Source organism: Sphaeramia orbicularis, chromosome 24, assembly GCF_902148855.1.
Source record: "Sphaeramia orbicularis chromosome 24, fSphaOr1.1, whole genome shotgun sequence".
In the NCBI taxonomy this organism is placed as follows: Eukaryota; Metazoa; Chordata; class Actinopteri; order Kurtiformes; family Apogonidae; genus Sphaeramia; species Sphaeramia orbicularis.
This window is the reverse complement of record NC_043979.1, coordinates 37,991,114-38,013,410: the sequence shown is the minus strand read 5'-3', so window position 1 is coordinate 38,013,410 and position 22,297 is coordinate 37,991,114. Positions and strand designations below refer to the sequence as shown.

The 22,297-nt window shown below is 35.1% G+C and overlaps 1 protein-coding gene across 1 annotated transcript; it reads left to right on the top strand.

Moving 5' to 3' along the window:
• Window positions 1–1,012: 1,012 nt before the first annotated feature.
• epm2a (EPM2A glucan phosphatase, laforin) lies at window positions 1,013–21,566 on the top strand. The gene is made up of 4 exons (XM_030127798.1): window positions 1,013–1,477; window positions 4,844–5,018; window positions 18,908–19,152; window positions 20,376–21,566. Exons 1-4 carry the CDS (start codon window positions 1,231–1,233, stop codon window positions 20,657–20,659), a joined length of 951 nt encoding a protein of 316 aa, XP_029983658.1. The 5' UTR covers window positions 1,013–1,230; the 3' UTR covers window positions 20,660–21,566.
• The last annotated feature ends 731 nt before the right edge of the window (window positions 21,567–22,297 follow it).

Genomic DNA, 22,297 nt, shown 5'->3' with positions numbered 1-22,297 from the left:
AATATGGTCAACGCTCCACAGAAACAGTCATACCACATCAACAATAAATAAATAAATGCACAGTGTAAATAGCTAAGAATAAGTTAGATTAAAAAGAAAGTAGAATTAAAAAAAAAAAGAAGAAGAATTCAGACCCAAACATAGCATTTACAGTTTATGTCGACCACAGGGAAATGTTTTAAATGCATAATTCCATTAAAAAAAAGCAAAACATAACTCCTTTATTGGAATATATATTACAAATGCATATAGTTAATATACACAACTCCCCCACCAGTAGTTATGACAGCATCAATACATAGAAAATATCAATTTCACTGATGTAGTTATAGGAGGTGATGCTACTTATAACAGTTTTAGGAAAGTTATAAGTCTTTTACAACAAATTACGACAATTTTTTCATCCCACTAGTCCAGTGTTTTTCAACCTTGGGGTCGCCTGACATTTCTAGCAATTGATTTAAAAAAAACAACTTTCTAATAAAAAATATATGGTAACTTGACAGAGACAATCATAATCCATAAGACATGACAAACTGTGAAGCTGAAACTGCAGCACTGTGGTTCTGTTCATCTGTCAAATGTTCATTGTGGTCAGTTTCAGATGCTGCAGCTCTTTCATAATTCATAGTTTGAGTTCTTGTTTGTTCAGTATTAATTGTCAGCCCTGTAAATCCAACCTGGACTGACTGTACATACCCTGACCAAGGAAAATAAAATTCTCACTTTGTGCAGTAATCTACACCTGGCTTTTCTGCCTCTGTCCATAATAATATACATTATATAGACTAAATGTTGTCTAAAATCAACATTTGTTTCCAACATAATAGAGCAAACTATTACATGATCAAAAACAAATGAATTGTAGTAAAAAAAAAAAAAAAAAAAAAAAAAAAAAAAAAAAAAAAAAAGTGTCCGTTTTGAATGTCTGGGGTCACCAGAAATTTGTGATGTTAAAATAGGGTCACGAGCCAAAAAAGGTTGGGAACCACTGCACTGGTCGATAAAATGTATTTACTTGTGGTGTTTGTTTCTTTTGACAAAGTAAGACCTCTTTATTTTTTACCCATCTTTGCAACAGACTGCGCCGTTAGAAAAAAACAGACTGAGTTATTTTTAGACTGGACTAAAGAGCAGAAGGGTCACTCGTGAACAGGTTATAGAATCGTATCCAAAGTCCGTCGTGGAAAATAAACTCTAGTGGGTAAATATTAGAGTCTGGGGTGGAACATGTTGTTCAGATTCGGGGTCGTCCTCACTCCGGAGTCCCAGGATGTGGAGGTGTTTGCCGTGGGTTCCCGGCCTGAAATGGGCCACTGGGATCCGAACAGAGCGGTTCTGATGACAGCCTCACAGAAGGTTCTATCCACGCATGAACCGTGTCTGTGGGTCTGTGACGTGGAGCTGGAGGAGCCGTGGACAGACCCACTGTGGTTCAAGTTTGTCAAAAGAGTCGGAGGCACTTACGTCTTTGAAGGTAAACAGTTTTTTGATTTTGTTGTTTTTTTTTTACAGGTTTTCATTTGCGTGGGTTTCATGCACAAAAACAACTCCGCCATATTTGTTTACATTATGTAATGTAGCCGAACCACCGCATGATGGCGACAAAGACCCACTTCTCATCTGTGATTACAGGCTGAATGTTCTAGTATTCAGAGCACATGTATGAGCTCAAAATAGGAAAATCACAGTGTAATGTATGCAATTATATACGATTATTTAATTATAGTAAGAGCCAATGATTAAGAAGTGAAATTATTTGTAGTGCAGTTTGATATTAACCCATAAAGACCCTAAAGCACAGGTGTCAAACATGCGGCCCGGGGGCCAAATCTGGCCCGTCAAGGGGTCTAATGTGGCCTGTGGGATGAATTTGTGAAATGCAAAAATTACACTAAGATATTAACAATCCTTTTAGTTCAGGTTCCACATTCAGACCAATTCAATCTCAAGTGGGCGGGATTCTGTAAAATACTATCATAACAACATATAAATAATGACAACTCCAAATTTTTCTCTTTGTAGATGTAAATATTTTCATGTATTTACACTAAAATAAAGTATAATTTCGCAAAAAATGTGAATAACCTGAACAACTAGAAGCACTCGGAGAGCGCAGACCTCCGCCAAGGCTGATCAGTGGCCCCCCCCGTGGGCCCCCCCACGCCAAGGAGGTTATGTTTTTGCCAGGGTTTGTCTGTCTGTCTGTCTGTCTGTCTGTCTGTCTGTCCGTTAGTGTGCAACATAACTCAAAAAGTTATGGACAGATTTTGATGAAATTTTCAGGGTTTGTTGGAAATGGGCCCCCCCGTGGGCCCCCCCACCCCCAATCACCACCAAAATTTAATCATTTCTTCCTTATCCCATTTCCAACAAACCCTGAAAATTTCATCCAAATCTGTCCATAACTTTTTGAGTTATGTTGCACACTAACGGACAGACAAACAAACAGACAGACAAACAAACAAACAAACCCTGGCAAAAACATAACCTCCTTGGCGGAGGTAAATATGAACAACCTGAAATGTCTTCAGAGAAGTCAGTACAAATTTAAAGAACATTCTGCCTGTTACTAAATGTTTTGTGTATTTGTGGATCCACTGTGATCTGTAAGTTATAATGTACATGTGTAAATGATAAACTGAGGTGTAATATTCTTAAAATTACACTTATTTTTTCAGTTTGTTCACGTATTTCACATCTTTTGAAAAGACAGTTTGTAGATGTAAACCTTTTCATAATGTAAAAGTACTTTCTTTGCTCTAAAACAGAGAGAAAAGTTTGGAGTTGACATTATTTATATATTATTATGTTATTATTTTACTGGTTCGGCCCACTGCAGATCAAATTTGGCTGAATGTGGCCCCTGAACTAAAATGAGTTTGACACCCCTGCCCTAAAGGCTACTTTTGTGGCAGTTAAAAAAATTAATTTGTCTCTCTAGTTAGCCTTTCTTGAGTGATTTATCAGCATTTATTATAATATTATCCTCTGCATTTTGCATTATTCAAGTGAAAATCAGGTATTTTCCTATATTTTTATTTATTTACTTACTTACTTACTTACTTACTTACTTACTTATTAGTGCATATGAATGAACATCTACAACAATTGCAGCTGTAAATATGCCAGATTGTAGCAACAGTGCTAATTTCCATCTGTAATCCCGAGGCAGGTGACAAAAAGGCAAATCATAAAAACACATAGAACAACACAGTGAGGATGATCTACTGACGATCACAGGCTTGGTTTTCCTTCATCCAATGTTCAAGTTGTGATTTGAAGGAAGCATATGATTGTGAGTCTCTTATGTTGAGCGGTAAACTGTTCCAATATTCAGTTCCAGCGACTGAAAGTGTTCAAGCATCTCCGTCCACGGTCATTGATTCAACTCCATGGGTTTTACTGGTGAATCAATGTTGTAGAAGATGACGATGTTTCCACGGTAACTATGAAGCCTCTGAACGTCCAAATAATATTGTTAAAATTGCACATTATTCTCTTAAGACATTTCAGGATGTTCATGTTATTTACATTTTTAAGGAAACTTTGTAGATGTAAAGATTTCCATGATGTAATTTAACTTTTTTCCTGTTATTATTTAATATCTGGCACACTTGAGATCATACTGGGCTGAATGGGGCCCCTGAAGTAAAATGAATTTGACACCCCTGGCCTGAATCATTTTAACCCTTAAAGACCCAGTGCTACTTTTGTATCAGTTCCCAAATGAATTTTTCCTCTATATTTAACCTTTCTTAAGTGATAAATCACCATTTATTATAATATTATCCTCTGTATTTTGCATTTTTCCCACCATGAAAATTGAGTATTTTCCTATATTTTGTTCACTGATCATGTAGATGTTCCTTAAAGCGCATATTAAAGTTGAGGGTTATTATATCAAAAACAGAAAACTGAAGAAAATCTGACTTTTGCAGTAAAATATATCCTTAACTAACCATAATTCAAGCATCTCCATCCACAGTCATTGATCAAACTCCATGGGTTTTACTGGCGGATCAATGTTGTAGAAGATGACAGTGTTTCCACGGTAACCACAGAGCCTCTGAACGTCCAAATGGATCATATCTGATGACCATGAAGAGATGACAAACTGTATTTTACACCAATTATTTACATGTATTGATAGGATTAATGGATCAACAGGTATTAAACATTTTAGATCCATAGATGGTTTGGGTCACCAGTTGCTGTTTGGGTCTTTATGGGTTAAGAATAATCCCAAATGAACCAAATTAGATGTAGCTCACTAACTATGTCTGTGAATTATACAAATACTTACATGCTGTTATAACTTCAGAATCCAAGATAATGACCTTTTTGGACTGACTAATTTGCGTACATTTATTATAAACAATAAAGTGGAGACAGTTAAGACTGGCAGATGAGTTTGGTCACCAGTGGCTGTTTGGGTCTTTATGGGTTAAAGTGGTGTTAATATACAGTATTTCACTCTTGAGGTTAGTTCTTGGTTTTTGAGGATTAGTATTAAATAAATTGAGATGGAAATGTTTAAGAAAAGCTGAAAATTGCTTAAAAGTAGCAAAAGATTATTAACTTGTAAAGTTGTAAAGCTCCTGTTTTATGGTGTCATGTTTTCTGCTTCAAATAGAAAACATAGCGGGTTATTTTTCCATTTTATACCAAAGACTAATAAAAGTGGGTTTAGTACAATATGACCCCTTTAAAGGATCTGCTGTTGACATCTTGGTTCCAGATACCACCGCTCACCTTCAGAGGTCTTCTAGAGTCCAGAGGTGTTTTTACTCAGGTGGTACTCTCACTAACATGTGCTAAGGTTCCTCTTATTTATCACCAGGCAGTGGTCCGACTCATGACAGATGCTGTTCGTTTGAGGAGAAGAATGTGGTTGATGGAGTTTATTGTCACCCGATTGGTCACTGGATCGAACAAACGGGACACACAGATGAGATGAAGCACACCACCGACTTCTACTTCTCTGTGGCTGGGCAGAAGGCCATGCACTTTTCCAGGTAATGACAGAAAAGACTATTTCGTGGGACTGACACGACCGATCAATTCTTGTCATTATTCTGCAGTTGCCACGTTTTAACCCATAAAGACCCAAACATCCATCACTGACAAAAAGCATCGACTGATCTAAACTGTTGATCTATTAATCCTATCAATACATGTAAACTGGTGTAAAATACAGTTTGTCATCCTTTCATGGTCATCAGATATGACCCATTTGGACGTTCAGAGGCTCCGTAGTTACCATGGAAACACCATCATCTTCTACAACATTGATTCACTGGTAAAACCCATGGAGTTGGATCAATGACAGTGGATGGAAAGACATGATTTATACTCAGTTTGGTTTTCTCTGTTTTTGATAAAATAATTGTCCACTTTAATCTGAGCTTTTATGAACGTTTTCATGGCAAGTAAATTAAATACAGGAAAATACCTGATTTATACTGATAAAATACAGAGGATAATATTATAATAAATGGTGATAAATCACTCAAGAAAGGTTGGATATAGAGAAAATTTCATTTGGGAACTAACATAAAAATTGTGCTGGGTCTTTTTGGGTTAAACTTTAAGCCTATAATGGACTTTATTTTTTTTATTACCCCAGCCCCCAAAGGGGAGGCAAGGGGAATTGTTTTTGGTTCAGTTTGTTTGTTTCTTTGTTTAACACTCTAGCAGCTAATCTATGGGTTGAATTCATACCAAACTGGGTTTATAGATTGCCAGTGACCCAGAATAGACGTGATTACATTTTGGGAAAAGTAGGTGAAAGTTAAAATTTTTTATGATTTTTTTTCTATCTTTTTTTTCTCCCATTTATTATAATGGGCAAAATTTCAAGTGTCTGTAGCAGCAAAACTATAAGTTGAATTCATACCAAATTGGGTTTATAGATTGCCAGTAACCCAGAATAGACATGGTTACATTTTGGGAAAAGTAGGTCAAAGTTAAAGTTTTTTAGGAATTTTTTTATATCTTTTTTTCTCTTATTTACTTATAAAGGGCAAAATTTTAAATGTCTATAAAAACATAAATTTTGTTTAAATTTACTTCAAATTTGCCACATATATAGAGGCAATTGTTATGCTGACATCAGCACACATACAGATATGATGACATCAGCTGGATCAATGCCAAAATAAGCTACAATATGTGTGAGGGGCGGGGTTTGTTGAGCCTGGAGCCACTTGTTTTGACTATAAAAAGGTTTGAAAATATACTGTGAGTAAGTCTGTTTGCCCATTTTTCCAGAACACTTTTTTCCAGATCTTTCAAAATCTTGCTATCATTTACAATTTACTTCATGTTGTATAATACAGCTAAAACAGCTTCTTCTCCAGCTTCCAGTAGAGGCGTGAGTTAAATTACAGTAATATTTAATATAATAGATTTGTTACTGGTATTATTTGTTATAGGTATTATTTGTGCGAACATGGCGTACGATATTTTGTTCATGCTTTCTTTTCTTATATTCATCATTTCATAGGTCTTATGTATTTCATTATTGTTGTTTTGTTTTGTTTTTTTTGTAGTTTTGTTTTTTTTCTCTCTCTTCTGCCCAGTTTACTCAGTTCTGGTTGTAGTTATTCTTTCCATTATAATTGTCTCCATGGTTGTTACTGTTTGTATTGTTGATACTTTCTTGTGAGGGTCTTCGCCACCTTCTTCTCTCTTGTTCTCTCCCCTTCTTCTACCCCCACCCCCCATGTCAGGTCCAGTATCAAAATGTGGTTCAACAAAACTCATAATAAACACAGTAGAATATCAAAGGGCGCTTCATATACTTTATGAAGTTACCCTTGGCAAAGCAAATTTGTTCAGCACCGGGAGGAACCAGACTACCATTCTGCTGTTGGGACGCTGGACAAGACAAGTAGTAAAAAAAAAAAAAAAGTAGTGTGAGATACTCCCTGGTAAAATGTCCAAATAAAAGAGGATACACAAGCAAAGGTGTCAGAAAAATGGGCAATGATGACTGGGAGTACAGTTGGTGTCGGCTGCGGCCTTATCGGTACAGACAGCTGCCTGTCAGCCAGCTGAGCCCATAAAAGAAAAAGAAAAAAATACATAAATAAATAAATTACAGTAATAACCCAATAAAGCCTATAAAGCACAACATCTCAGGTTTCAGAAACTGTTGGAATTTCTCAAATTGCACAAACAGTGAAAGAGTTACAGCCATCCAAACTGCATGTGCATGTGTCAGTGATGACACGTCAGGTTTTAAGGAGTTAAACAATCCATATACTACAAACTAACATGACTGGCTGCTGGAACTAGCTTTACATTTACTGCAAACACATAAGAGTGACGTTATTTAACTTAACAAAAAGAAACTAGTGGATTTCCCAAACTTACGCTGTTACTTAGATGTCTATATTTGCTATTCAATTACTTGTACATTTATATTCATTAATTCTTTGTCTTTGATGAAAAAAAAAATCCAGAACCTGCACTTGACTTTTCTTAAAGGTCTTCTAGTAATTTTAATTTTAATTTCTTCCCCAGTTTAATGAAATGACATGCCTGCTGGAGGTTTGCTGTCGTCACGAAAGTGAAATCTGATGCGCTTATTAAATTTAATATTACTATGAAATTAATGAGGTCCACCGAGGCCAATGAATGTCCACCAAGTCTGATTGTTTCTATAACAACAGAAGCGAAGCACGCCGGCTCTTCTGGTCATATCTCATTTCAAACATTTTCAGCAGTTTGTGCATTTTTCCGCCGGGTATTCTTATTGGAAGTCGGAATCCTCCAGCATTTTGATACTGAATCTATTACAGAAAACTTTCCTCTTCATATCAGTGTTTCTTCTCCCACAGAACAGACAGAACCACCCTTTCGTACCCATTTCTTTGTGTTTTTTTTTAAACTGAATTCTCCCAGTTGAGTTTTAACTGCAGCTTCGGTCCATTTAGTTTCACTGCACTGCACACATTAACTATCAAACACCCTCATCCTCTGCCCTTGGCTATTTTTCTTTCTAATTTATTCAGTGTCACGGTGAGTCGGGCCATATTCAGTTGTTGTTTTTGGCCGTTTTGGGAACTTTATTGTTTATAATAAATGTATGCAAATTAGTCCGTCCAAAAAGGTCATCATATTGGATTCTGAAGTTATAGCAGCATGTACGTATTTGCATTATTCATAGACATAGTTAGTGAGCTACATCTAATTTGGTTCATTTAGGATTATTCATAACCCCTAAAGACCGAAACAGCAACTGGCGACCAAAACTATCCAGTGTTCTAAAATATTTAATAACTTCTTAACCACAAATCCTATCAATGCATGTAAATAATTGGTGTAAAATGCAGTTTGTCATCTTTTCATGGTCATCAGATATGACCCATTTGGACGTTCAGAGGCTCCGTAGTGAACGTGGAAACACCATCATCTTCTACAACATTGATTCACCAGTAAAACCCATGGAGTTGGATCAATGACAGTGGATGGAGATGCTTGAATTACGTTCAGTTAATGATAGATTTTACTGCAAAAGTCACTTTTTCTTCAGTTTTCTGTTTTTGATGTAATAACCCTCAACTTTAATCTGAGCTTTAATGAACATCTACATGATCAATGAATTAAATATAGGAAAATATTTGATTTTCATGGGGGGATAAATGCAAAATACAGAGGACAATATTATAATAAAAGGTGATTTATCACATAAAGGTTAAATATGGAGAAAAATTCATTTGTGAACTGACACAGAAGTAGCTCTGAGTCTTTATGGGTTAAAATGATTCAGGCCAAAGTGGGCCAGATGTAAAATGAAAACAAGAAAAAAGTAAAATTACATCTTCTACAACATTGATTCATCAGTAAAACCCATGGAGTTGAATCAATGGCAGTGGATGGAGACACTGGGTTTATGTTCAGTTAATGATATATTTTGCTGAAAAAGTCACTTTTCTTCAGTTTTCTGTTTCTGATCAAATAACCCTCAACTTTAATCTGAGGTTTGATGAACATCTACATGATCAGTGAATTAAATATAGGAAAAGAGATGATTTTCAGTGAAAAAATGCAAAATTCAGACGATAATATTAGAATAAAATGGTGATAAATCATTTAGGGAAGGTTAAATAGAGAGAAAAAATTATTTGGGAAGTGACACAAAACACTGAGTCTGTATGGGTTAAGATGGAATCCAAAACCATCTGCTGATCTAAAATATTTAATAACTTCTTAACCACTAATCCTATCAATACATGTAAATAATTGGCGTAAAATACAGTTTGTCATCTTTTCATGGTCATCAGATATGACCTATTTGGACGTTCAGGGGCTGCGTAGTGAACATGGAAACACTGTCATCTTCTATAAGTGATACTCAAAGTGTGGTCCGCAAGTGCCCCCAAGTGGTCCACAAGAGGACATCATAAAAAAGTCAAATTTATATCAGTGTTTCTCAAATCACCCTCATCTGACTTCCAAAGCAAAATTACAAGTATAGATAATTGTTTTCTAAATTAAACACGAATCAAATGTAGCCTAAATAAGCATAAGACTAGACTTTTATTGAATTTGTCTATGCAAACCCACGTTTTCCATCAAAGTCAATATACAGTTAGGTTACCTAGGTTACCTATTGTCATATCAAAAACCTCTAGTTACTTGTGAATTATGGTGGAAATGACATAGAATAGGTAACTAATCAAAAACAACGAGTGACTTGAACAGTTCTAAAATACGACAATGGATCAGTGACTAAAGACAAAAGCTGGAGAAATGACAACCAATGTTAGCAACAAGGTGCAAAGACATTCTGTTAGCATCAAGCTGTTAGCATCATTTGTAATATACACGGACTTAATTTGTAATATACAAAATATTTGATTTGATTTATTTATTTATTTCGAACATGCAAAAAAAACAAAAACAAAAAAAAACAAAATAAAAACAAAATAAAACATTCAAATGGACAGAATCTATCTCCAAGCACATACAAGTCTGAATTTTGCACGGTCGAAAAGGAGTAGGAAAAAGTATAAACTTATTTAATCGTACCCCTCAGTGCTTTTACACCTGTATCGCTCACTTGATACAAGAGTCAAACAATAATATTTTCCTAATTTTAACATCAAGCCACAACAAATACATAATGCAGTAACTGAATTACACCCAACAATATGATCATGGCAGTCCAGTCATACAAACAGACTCAACAATTCAACCATTTTCTTCAATAATTACAGCAGATTTATCAGTACAACATCACTGATGATGATGAAATTCTTTATTCAGTCATCACATAATAACCAGTGTCAACAACAGCACTTCAAACATTACAAACATTTCCAACAGGTTATGACTGAAAAGGTACAGGCAGAAGCAGAATGCTTATATTAATGCATGTGCTACATAACAAATTCAGCTACCCAGCATCCAATATAGGAAAAAGAAAAAAAAAAACAAAAAAAAAACAATGTATCCAAGCAAACAAATAAGCGAAACATAAAAAGGTGAAAATAAACCAGAGAAATAGAAAACTTAACCACCAAATTAATGGTAATTTAATGTAGACTCATAAATAAATAATTTTCCTGTTACTTGTTAGAGCTTAACAGTTGTATCCTTCAAAAATTGCCTTATGTACCTTTTTTTTTAAATATCAAAAATGGGCTACACATTCTTAAATCCATACTGGCCTCATTCCATAGTTTAACTCCAACAACATATGTACATCTTCTTTTTGTCTCTTTTTTAGCTTTTTGTACAACAAATTTACAAACATCTCGCAAATCATATTTAAACTCATGTGTTGAGAAGAACCTTTGTACACAGACAGGGAGTAACTTTAATTTGGCTTTATACATTATTTGCATTATTTTATAGTAAACTCAATCATTCAATTTCATAATATGAGATTTCATAAACAATTCATTAGTATGTTCATAGTAACCGGCCTTATTGATAATACATATTGCTTGTTTTTGTAGGACTATAGTATTTAGAGTTGTTTTATATGTCGAACCATCATCCATAAACAAACAGTCCTTATTGTCATTATTAAGTACTGTACCTCTCAAGAATCTTTTTTTTTTTATATCTTTTTTTAAACTGAATTATGTTTGATATTTGTTTTATCTCCACACACAATTTGTTCCACAATTTTACTCCACAGATGGTGATACAGAAACTTTTTAACATAGTGCGTACTTTATGAATCTTTAAATTTAACTTTCCCCTTATATCATAGCCTCCCTCTCTTTCACAAAACATTTATTGAATATTGCCCGGTAGTAAGTTATTCTTTGCTTTATACATTATTTGAATAGTTTTGAATTCCACAAGGTCAAAATATAATAATATTGTAATATAGGCTGTTTTAAAAAAGGGGGGGTTAGGGTGGGAGAGGGAAACTGGCTGGCTGGTTTGGTGGTCCGTGATTTTTTATTTTTTATTTTTTTATGATAAAGCGGTCCTTGGTGTGGAAAAAGTTTGAGAAGCCCTGTTCTATAACACTGATTCACCAGTAGAACCATAGGAGTTGAATCAATGACAGTGGATGGACCCACTTGTTTTTATGTTTACTTATTGATATCTTTTCTCACTTGGTTTATGTTGTTAGAAATAGATTTAGCTGAAAAAGTCACTTTTTATTCAGTTTTGTCTGTTTCTGATATAATAACCCTCAACTTTAACCCTTTCATGCATGAATTATGAGAACCTTAATCAAGATTTTTTTTTTTTTTCCTGAGTGTTTTTATTCCTCTTTAGGCATGAAAAAAAAAAACAATGTGATTGAAATTTTTTTTAAATCAACCTGTTTTTCATGGAGTTACAAAAACGTCCACTCAGCTACACCATGAATTTTATTCTTGACGCAAAGAAACATGTATTTAAAACCCAATATCATCAAGTGATATGAAAACAGTGAAATGAAACCATGTTTAATGTAGCTAATCTGATGTTTTCTCACATTTTAACATATTCTAATACTAGTTATTACTCACTTCATGGAGATAATATGCAAAAAATAAATATTAACAATTGATTTCCACTCAAGAACCAATCAAGAACAGCAAAGTTACAATAATGGTATGAATTGCAGTTTATGAGATGATGCATAAGTGTCCACTGTGTTGGTTGATATGGAACTAAAACAACAAAACCCATGAATATACAAGAGCAAAGCTGTAGAGTAACTGTCAACTGTAGTGACCACTATGCATGAAAGGGTTAATTTAAGCCTCTATAAACATCTATATGATCACTAAATTAAATACAACAAAATGCATGGTTCTCATTGAAAAAACACAGAAGACAGAGGATAGTATTAACATAAATGGTGATAAATCATTTAAGAAAGGTGAACTGTAGAGAACATTTTATTTGGGAACTGCTACAAAAGTAACACTGGATCTTTATGGGTTAAAGATAATTAAAAAAAAAAACACATTTACACACACATATAGTGATTGAAGCCATCAGTATGAAAGCATGACCTTCTTTTCTAAAGGCATATTGCCTGTTCAACATATGGTGAACGAGGCGGTGAAGAAATTAGCTCAGGACCCTGAGGCAACAGGCACATAATGTGCATGAGAATGAACAGACTTGACTGGTGCAACAAGGTTTTAATTTGTGCCTGAAGACCTTACAAGGTTTATGTCAGGGACCTGTGTTCAGGAGGAAGCCCTGTGCCCATCTATCTGGACTATTAATAGGTTTTTAAAGCAGTCGCTCAGACCTTGCATCTGTGTATCCCCTCATACACACCCACCTCTGCAGTGTCTCAAAGCCGTTAACCCCTAAACACCCACTGCTATTTATGTGGTACTTCCAAAATATTTTTCCTTTATATTTAACTTTTCTTAAGTGATTGATCACCATTTATTATAATATTATTCTCTGTATTTTATGTTTTTCAGTGAAAATATGGTATTTTCCGATGTCGAATTTACTGATCATGTAGATGTTCATAAACGGTCAGATTAAAGTTGAGAGTTATTATATCAAAACAGAGAAAACTGAAGAAAAAGGGAGTTTTGTTTTGTTTTTTGTTTTTTAGCTAAATCTATCATTAACTGAACATAAACCAAGTGTCTTCATCCACTGTCATTGATCCAGCTCCATGGGTTTTACTGGTGAATCAATAGTCACTTTTCCATTGGACATATGTGCAAAACTTTATCGATATTTAATAAATGTTGAAAAAACAGCAGTGCGTAATGCTGGTTTTTCCGTTAAATAACAAATGCAGTGATTTGTTTCTTTATTATCGTGAGATGACACATGAAGTCATTCCATAAACACGGCAACAAACATAAATATCGTGTTGATTTCCAGATATATTCATTGTTATTATATATTACCCCTCTATCCCGTACTAAACACGTACAGAAATATCACCTCACTCCCTCTTTTCAAATCCAAACTCAAAACCCATTTGTTTAGATCTGTTTTTTCTTTTTGAACACAATTGCATTGTCCAATTTTTTTAACCTGCCTTTTATTTTTTACTCTGTTTTATTGTTTGTTTTATACTCTCCTGTTTACTGTTTTACTGTATGGTGTCCTTGAGTGCCAAGAAAGGCGCCTATAAATAAAATGTATTATTATTATTATTATTATTATTATTATTATTATTATTATTATTATTATTATTATTATTATTAACCTGTTTAACCCTGACCATATTTTCAGGGGAAAAACGCCTAAACAGACATACCCAAAGTAAATGAAGAATTACTTCACAATAATAAGGTTCATATGGATGTTCTTGGTGTCTATGGACATTTACAGACCTCACAGAATCTATTCCCATTGTCTAAAATATTGTATCTATTACTATGCCTGAGTAAACTGTAACAAACTAAAAGAGAATTTGGAACTTATTTATCTTCGCCTGTTTTTTTTTGGCTGGATTGACGATGATATGCATAAATTAACTGTTCGTGTCTGAGATTTTTAATAGCGTATATTTCACCCCACAAAGATTAAAAATCATGTTTGAACATTAAAGTTTGCACTAAAATACACTTTTGATGTACTTTTATTAACATTAGGGTCTAAACTTTGAGCAAAAGTTGAAAAAAACATTCATTGTCCTGATTTATTATATTTTTATAGTAGATGAATATTAATATAATTTTTTTGGCCCGCGGGCAGGCTGATAGGGCTAAAGGGGTTTTAATTAATGAAATGACTCAGTTTCCTGGTGTGTCCACACATACCGCTCCATGTTTCTTTTAAAATTCTTCTTCTTTGCTTCTTGTAACGTCTGTCAAAAGTCTGTTTTATTTTTTTTTATTTGTGTGACTCTAGTTGTGGAAAAAGGTCTTTCCATTGCAGTTTTGAGTGACATACCAATTGCGCTATACCTGATAAACCAACTTAAGCCAGAGCAAAAACGTTTAATTGAAAAATTAGAATTTTGGCAAAACTGTCTTTTTTCCATTCGGTAAATTTTCATGCTCAAGTTATATTCGTGCAATTTGAGGGTCAATGGAAAAGCGACTAGTGTTGTAGAAGATGACGGTGTTTCCATGTTCACTACGGAGCCTCTGAACGTCCAAATGCATCATATCTGATGACAATAAAAAGACGACAAACTGTATTTTACACCAATTATTTACATGTATTGATAGAATTAGTGGATCAACAGGTATTAAACGGTTTAGATCAATAGATGGTTTTGGTCACCAGTAGATGTTTGGGTTTTTACAGGTTAACTCACTCTGTATCAGATGTAGAAAAGGTTTACGGGTCGGACAACCGTTCTTCTAATGAGTTTTCATTAGTGTTGAACTGAACCATTGTGACATGCTTACATGGTGTGATTTATTTCAGTTATGAGGCAGTTGTAAAGCTGAACTCCACAGAGCTCAACATGAGACAGAAGGGATGTCTTGATGATACGTCTGTCACTCCCACGCCGACATAAAATTAGAAGCTACATTTGATTGCTTTATGGTCTTCGTTTCAGATTAACCCTCAGTGTAGCGGAGTGTCGTCTCCAAGCAGCAGCTATAAACAGCTGAATCACCTACGATGTCATTGGGTACATTTTAAAGTAAAAACCGAGGTTGTCTCGTAACAGCGAGTGAAAACCAGAGTCCTCAATGTCACTGTGGGATATCACAGATTAACATCGCCCTCCCTTCCTTCCGTTTTTATGTCACCTTGTCTTGCTGTTGACTCCATGCATGTTAATGAGCACTGAGTGAAGTGTGCCTGGGACCACAGTGGTCTGGAGGAGCGGGCCAGAGGTCAACACAACAGCACCGCTCAGAGGGGGGGGGGGGGGGGGGGGGGGGGGGGGCAAAGGAGACGGAGACAGATGGAGCTGAACTCTTGTCTTATTAGTGACCCTCTAAGGCACAGGTGTCAAACATGTGGCCCTCGGGACAAAACCGGCCCACCAAAGGGTCCAATTTGGCCCGTGGGATGAATTTATGAAATGCAAAAATTACACTGAACATATTAACAATCAACGATGTTAAAATCATTTTAGTTCAGGTTCCACATATAGACCAATATAACCTCAAGAGGGTCAGACCAATAAAATACTATCATAATAACCTCTAACCCACAAACCCCACCCCTCGCACATATTTCGCCCATTATAAGTAAATGGGAAAATTTTAAAAAATTCATAAAAAGTCAGAACTTTGACCTACTGTTTCCAAAATGTAATGAGATCCATTCTGGGTCACTGGCAATCTATAAAGTCGATGTGGTATGAATTCAACCAATAGTTTTGCTGCTACAGACATTTGAAATTTCGCTCATAAGTAAAAGGGGAAAAAAAAGATTTAAAAAAATTAATAAAAAATTTAAACTTGGACCTGCTTTTCCCAAAATGTTATCACATCTATTCTGGGTCATTGGCGATCAGTAAACCAAATTTAGTATGAATTCAACCAATAGTTTTGCTTCTAGAGTGTGTCTTCAGAAACTTTTATTTGAGGGGGCAGGACGTTTGTTGCAATTTGACTGTTTCTTTGTGAGTACTGAACTAAAATGTCTCCTTTACCTCCTTCCACTGAATATACTCATTCTTTAAACCAATTCTGGTGGACTGGAGAATTTTACGTTGTAGTGATTTGGTTTGTTTTCTTGCCAAATCTGTGAGAAACTGCTTTTGCTTGGTCTCTGCGTGGAATTCCCATTCGCACTTTACGATAAAATTTCTGATTTTAAAAATGTATAACTTTGACCTACTTTTCCCAAAATGTAATGAGATCCATTCTGGGTCACTGGCAATCTATAAACCCAGTTTGGTATGAATTCAACCAATTTGCTGCTACAGACATGTGAAATGTCACCCATTATAAGTAAATGGGGGAAAAAAATTACAAAATTCATTAAAAAAATTTAACTATGACGAACTATTCTTGGTCGCTGGCAATCTATAAACCAAATTTGATATGAATACAACCAATAGTTTTACTGCTAGAGTGTTAACAAACAAACAAATAAACCGAACCAAAAACATTACCCCTTGCCTCCCCTTCGGGGGGCGGGGTAATAATAACAACTCCAAATTTTTTTGTGTTAAAAAAAAAAGGAAAACTAGAAGCACTCGGAGAGCGCAGACCTCCGCCAAGGCTGATCAGTGCCCCCCCCCCCGATCACCACTAAAATTTAATCATTTCTTCCTTATCCCATTTCCAACAAACCCTGAAAATTTCATCAAAATCTGTCCATAACTTTTTGAGTTATGTTGCACACTAACGGACAGACAAACAGACAAACAAACCCTGGCAAAAACATAACCTCCTTGGCGGAGGTAATTACATGAATATGTTTACATGTGCAAACTATCATTTCACAAAAAATGCAAATAACTTGAACACATGAAAAACCTGAAAAGCCTTCAGAGAAGTGTAATTTTAACGATATTCTGTCTGTTACTAAATGTTTTGTGTATTTGTAGATCCACTGTGATCTGTAAGGACATGTGTAAATGACAAACTGAGACATAATATTGTTAAAATTCCACTTATTTTTCTTAAGACATTTCAGGTAGTCTATGTTATTCACACTGTTAAGGAAACTTTGTAGATGTAAACATTTTCATAATGTAATTTTACATTTTTCACTTATTATTTTACTGGTTCGTACCACTTCAGATCATATTGGGCTGAATGTGGTCCCTGAACTAAACCCTACCCCTGCTTCAAAGGAGTGATATTTTGCTTTTTTAAATGGAATTAGGCATTTTAAAACATTTCTCTGTGCTCCACATAAACTGTAAATGCTATACTTGGGTCTGAATTTTTCATTAATTCAACTCCACAGGTCCATCTTCAACAATTTTTCTGAGTAACGACATCAGAAAGGTCATTTTGAGCGCTGGCCCTTTAAATGCATATGACCCTGCCCCCTTGTGGGCTGTGCTTGTTAGTAGCTCTTTAATACAACCAACAACTGGAAATTTTAGGTAATTGGCTCCAAGTTTGGACATATTTTCAGTTTTTACTACAACCGCTGCTGCTGATAAACACTTATGTCGTACTCGGAGAAATGTTCCTTGGAAGTCTTGACCTTATACACTACCAGGCAAAAGTTTGGACTCACCTGGTTTTTCTTTATTTTTAAGACTATTTTCATTGTAGATTCTCACTGAAGGCATCAAAACTATGAATGAACACATATGGGATTATGTAGTTTAAAAAGGTGTGACAAAACTCAAAGTATGTTTTATATTTTAGATTCTTCAAAATAGCCACATTTTGCTTTTATTACTGCTTTGTGCATTCTTGGCATTCTCTTGATGAGCTTCATGAGGTAATCACCTGAAATGTTTTCCAAAAGTCTGGAAGGAGTTCGAAATGATGCTGAGCTCTTGTTGGCCATCTGTGGTCCATCTCATGTCTTTTAAATAAGAAGGTGAGTCCAAACTTTTGCCTGGTAGTGTATGTGCAAATGTCATGATGTAACTAGTTATAAAATGTAACAAATTAAGGAGGAATTAAAACAGGTTGTAGATATCCACTCGATTTTTGCCTAAATGAATATAAGGATAGCTTTGCAGCACCTGGAGGGTTGAAATTCAAACTTTCTGAACTATGAGGGTCCAAATACACAAATAAATGAACCAAAGACTAATAAAAGTGGGTTTAGTAAACTATGACCCCTTTAAGGTCAGCCTTCCCCTGATGGGTGGAAGTATTTAGCTCCAAGCCAAATGAACCCTTTCATGCATAGTGGTCACTACAGTGGACAGCTATCCTACAGCTGTTCTCTTATATATTCATGGATTTTGTTGTTTTAGTTTCATATCAGCCAACATATTGGACGCTTTTGCATCATCCCATACACTGCAACTGATAATGTTACTGTAACTTTGCTGTTCTTGATAAACATGATCTAACATGTTTGAGTGTAAATCAATTCCTTGTTATTGTTAGAGTTAGGGTTAGGTTTTGCATATTATCTCCATGAAATGAGTAATGACTAGTGTTAGAGTATGTTAAAATGTAAGAAAACATCAAATTAGCAGCATTAAAATGTTTTTATTTCATACTTTTCTCACAGTATATCTATAAATGCATGTTTCTTTGCTTCCTCAAAAATTAAAATACACATGGTGTCCAGCTAAGTGGAAATTTTCTCAACTCCACGAAAAATAGCTTCATAAGAAATGTATTTGCATTGTTTTTTTAAAGCCTAAAGAGGAATAAAATCACTCAAGAAAAAAATCTTGATTAAGGTTCTCATAATTCATCCATGAAAGGGTTAAAATGTTGAGTGCCCATCCAAGGAAGTCACCAACTGCCTGCCTACACTTAATTTTCTTTCATCATTTTGGAAGTTACTTGAATCTACTTAGTTTCTAGCCAGTCACTGCATGGACAAATATCATTATAATGACTTAAAAGTGCTACTAAATGATCAGTGCATCTATGTTTAATGCCTGTAGGATCCTACCAAGGGTTTGGCTGGGCAGCTGCCCTCGACAAGTGGAACACGTGACCATCAAGATGAAGCATGAACTGGGTATCACTGCCGTAATGAACTTCCAAACAGAGTGGGACGTGGTAAACAACTCCTACGACTGCAGGCGCAACCCCGGGGAAGCCATGACCCCAGAAACCATGATGGATTTGTACCGAGACTGTGGCCTGGTCTATGTGTGGATACCAACACCTGACATGAGCACTGAGGGTAATGAGGATTTAGGAAACACTTCTACATATGAATGTGAGGTTATTATTGTTAATGAAAACTAACGAAATGACGAAAACTAGAATTGAAAAAACAGTTTCGTGAACTGAAAATGATAACTACTGTAACTGAAACTGTATTGTGTGCTTACAAAACCAACTCACTAAAAAAAAAATTTAAATTATATGAAGTATAAAAATTATGGATAAAATTCCCTTCGTTTTTGTCTTTGTATATGTCGGATTGATATGAAATCAATTTATTTCGCTTGAGCAATTTTAGCTGGTGTTGTATTTGATGCATATTGTCTTGTGCTGCTGTACATTTGAAATTCTCCCTTGGGGGATCAATAAGGTGTACCTTATCTTATCTTATCTTATCTTATCTCATCTTATCTTAAATTACCTTACCTTACATTAAATTATCTCATGTTATCTTAAATGACCTTACCTTAAATTAAATGATCTCATCTTATCTTAAATGACCTTATCTTAAAGTAAATTATCTCATCTTATCTTAAATTACGTTACCTTAAATTAAATTATCTCATCTTATCTGAAATTACCTTACCTTAAATTAAATTATCTCATTTTATCTTAAATTACCTTACCTTAAATTAAATTATCTCATCTTATCTTAAATTACCTTACCTTAAATTACATTATCTCATTTTATTTTAAATTACCTTACCTTAAATTAAATTATCACATTTTATCTTAAATTACCTTACCTTAAATTAAATTATCTCATTTTACCTGAAATTACCTCACCTTAAATTATCTCACCTCACATCATCTTATCCCATCTTATCTTGTCTTAAATTACCTTACCTTAAATGAAATTATCTCATCTCATCTTAAATTACCTTACCTTAAATGAAATTATCTCATCTTATCTTAAATTATCTTACCTTAAATTATCTCACCTTATCTCATCTCACCTTATCTTATCTCATCTTATTTTAAATTACCTTACCTTAAGTTACATTATCTCATCTTATCTTAAATTACCTTACCTTAAATTAAATTATCTCATCTTATCTTAAATTACCTTACCTTAAATTAAATTATCTCATCTTATCTTAAATTACCTTACCTTAAATTATCTCATCTTATCTTAAATTATCTCACCTCACCTCACCTCATCTCATCTCATCTCATCTTATCTTATCTTATCTCACCTTATCTTATCTTACCTTAATGTTCTGTGTGTTTGTTGTGCAGGTCGGATCCGGATGCTTCCACAGGCCGTGTTCCTCCTCCACGGCCTTCTGGAGAACGGTCACACTGTCTACGTCCACTGTAACGCTGGCGTGGGCAGGTCCACTGCAGCTGTGTGTGGACTCCTCATGTACATTTTGGGCTGGAACATGAGAAAAGTACAATACTTCGTTACATCCAGGAGGCCGGCGGTTTACATCGACGAAGACGCACTGGTCCAAGCTCGATCTGACTTCATCCAAAAGTTCGGACAGCTTCGATCATCCATCTCTTACCCTGAGATCTGACATTTGAAAAGCTGACGCAGAATATACTGAAGCGGCAGCTGCAAAAAGTTGGGAGGAAAAAAAATGTTGTGAAGGCAGACTGCAGAAAGAAAATAAACATTTTGTTATTTACATTAATGATCCACTTTGACTGAGCGGCTTTTGAAATGAAGTTCGCTGAGGAAAAAAGATCCTTAGCTTTAAAATTCATGAATCCTATGACGCAGTTTTGCATTTTCTGTAAATACCCTGAGGGGTTTTTGAAAAGATCTTTTGTTTTAGCCTTTTTTTTTTTTTTTTTTTTTTGGAATAATGTGTGAATAGAGTTGACATTTTAAGAAAGCGAATTTCATCTCACAACAAAGAATGAAAGGGACGCGGCGCCGCAAAGAAATAGCATTAAAACAAGTGGAAAATGTAACAATAACAGAGTCATTCTGCAGGGTGACATTTCTCATTCCGTGCTGTGACTGAAAGAGGTCAAAGATGAAGAGGAAAAATAAACTTGGGGTTCTCGTTCTGCCGTTTGCATTCTCATTTCTTGAGTAAAATACTGTTAAATAGCCTCTTATGCTTCGTCGTGTGTCATTTTAAGAAATCCACAAAACATAAAATTCATACTTGAAGCTGAAACGAACAAAATCACTCCTAAAACCAAAAAATAATGACAATCCCTTTCACTGTCTGAGAGGGTTACACATCAATAACACTTCTTCTTTATTTATTTATCTCTCCGACAGATGCTATTCCAACCCATCTCTTAAACCACAAAAACAACATCCCTGCCAGACAATTTTAATGCATACATAATAAGACTTTATTGGAATATGATTTGCTGTCAGTTCTGAACTTCTGCCGAGATTATTATTATTTAGGACACATTGCTTTATTACCTGTTCCTGATTTAAGAATATTAGTCAACTGGGGCAAATATTTCTCTCTTGGAGCACAATTCTTGTACCATCTCATTACTTTTTATTGAGATTATGCAGAAAACAGCATCTTGTGAGGGTGTCAGTGTGGAATTATTCATTAAAACTACTATAAAATAAGTTAAATCTTTTTTTCACTATGTTTGTGTTATGGTTTCAAGTGTATAGAAGTGATAAACATCTTGGATTTACTTCAGTCTACTGTCAGTGATCGATGCAGAGAAGCGTGGTGTGCTGTGCCTGCGTCGTCAAACTGCAGACAGTTTAATCTATCACTCAGCTGTCACAGATAAATATTAGATGGCTGTGTTTATTGTTTTTCTCAACTATTGTCTTGTTTCATCCAACAGCTTGGCAGAAAAGCTCTTTTTAGTAGCAAGAAAGCTACTCAGACCATCGCACTAGAGTTCATTGAACGTCACACAGGTTTATTTTGCATATGGGTGCATCTACAGGGTGTATAAAAAAAAAATACACTATACATCAGTGGCGGCTGCTCGTCTTTCAGACAGAGGAAGCTCATTGTCAGCTTACATCAAAAAAAAAAAAATTGTCAAGTTATTTAAACATACATTCGGCCCTCCGTTCCTTTTTAAGAAAATGCTCAGTGACCTTATCGTACCAAGTAGGCGTCTTTTCCAAGGACTGGACCAGTGTCCTCTGAATGTCCAGCAGAGCTGGGCTGCTTAGATTGCCTTGGCCCATTGTGTTGTGGGTGTAAGACCTC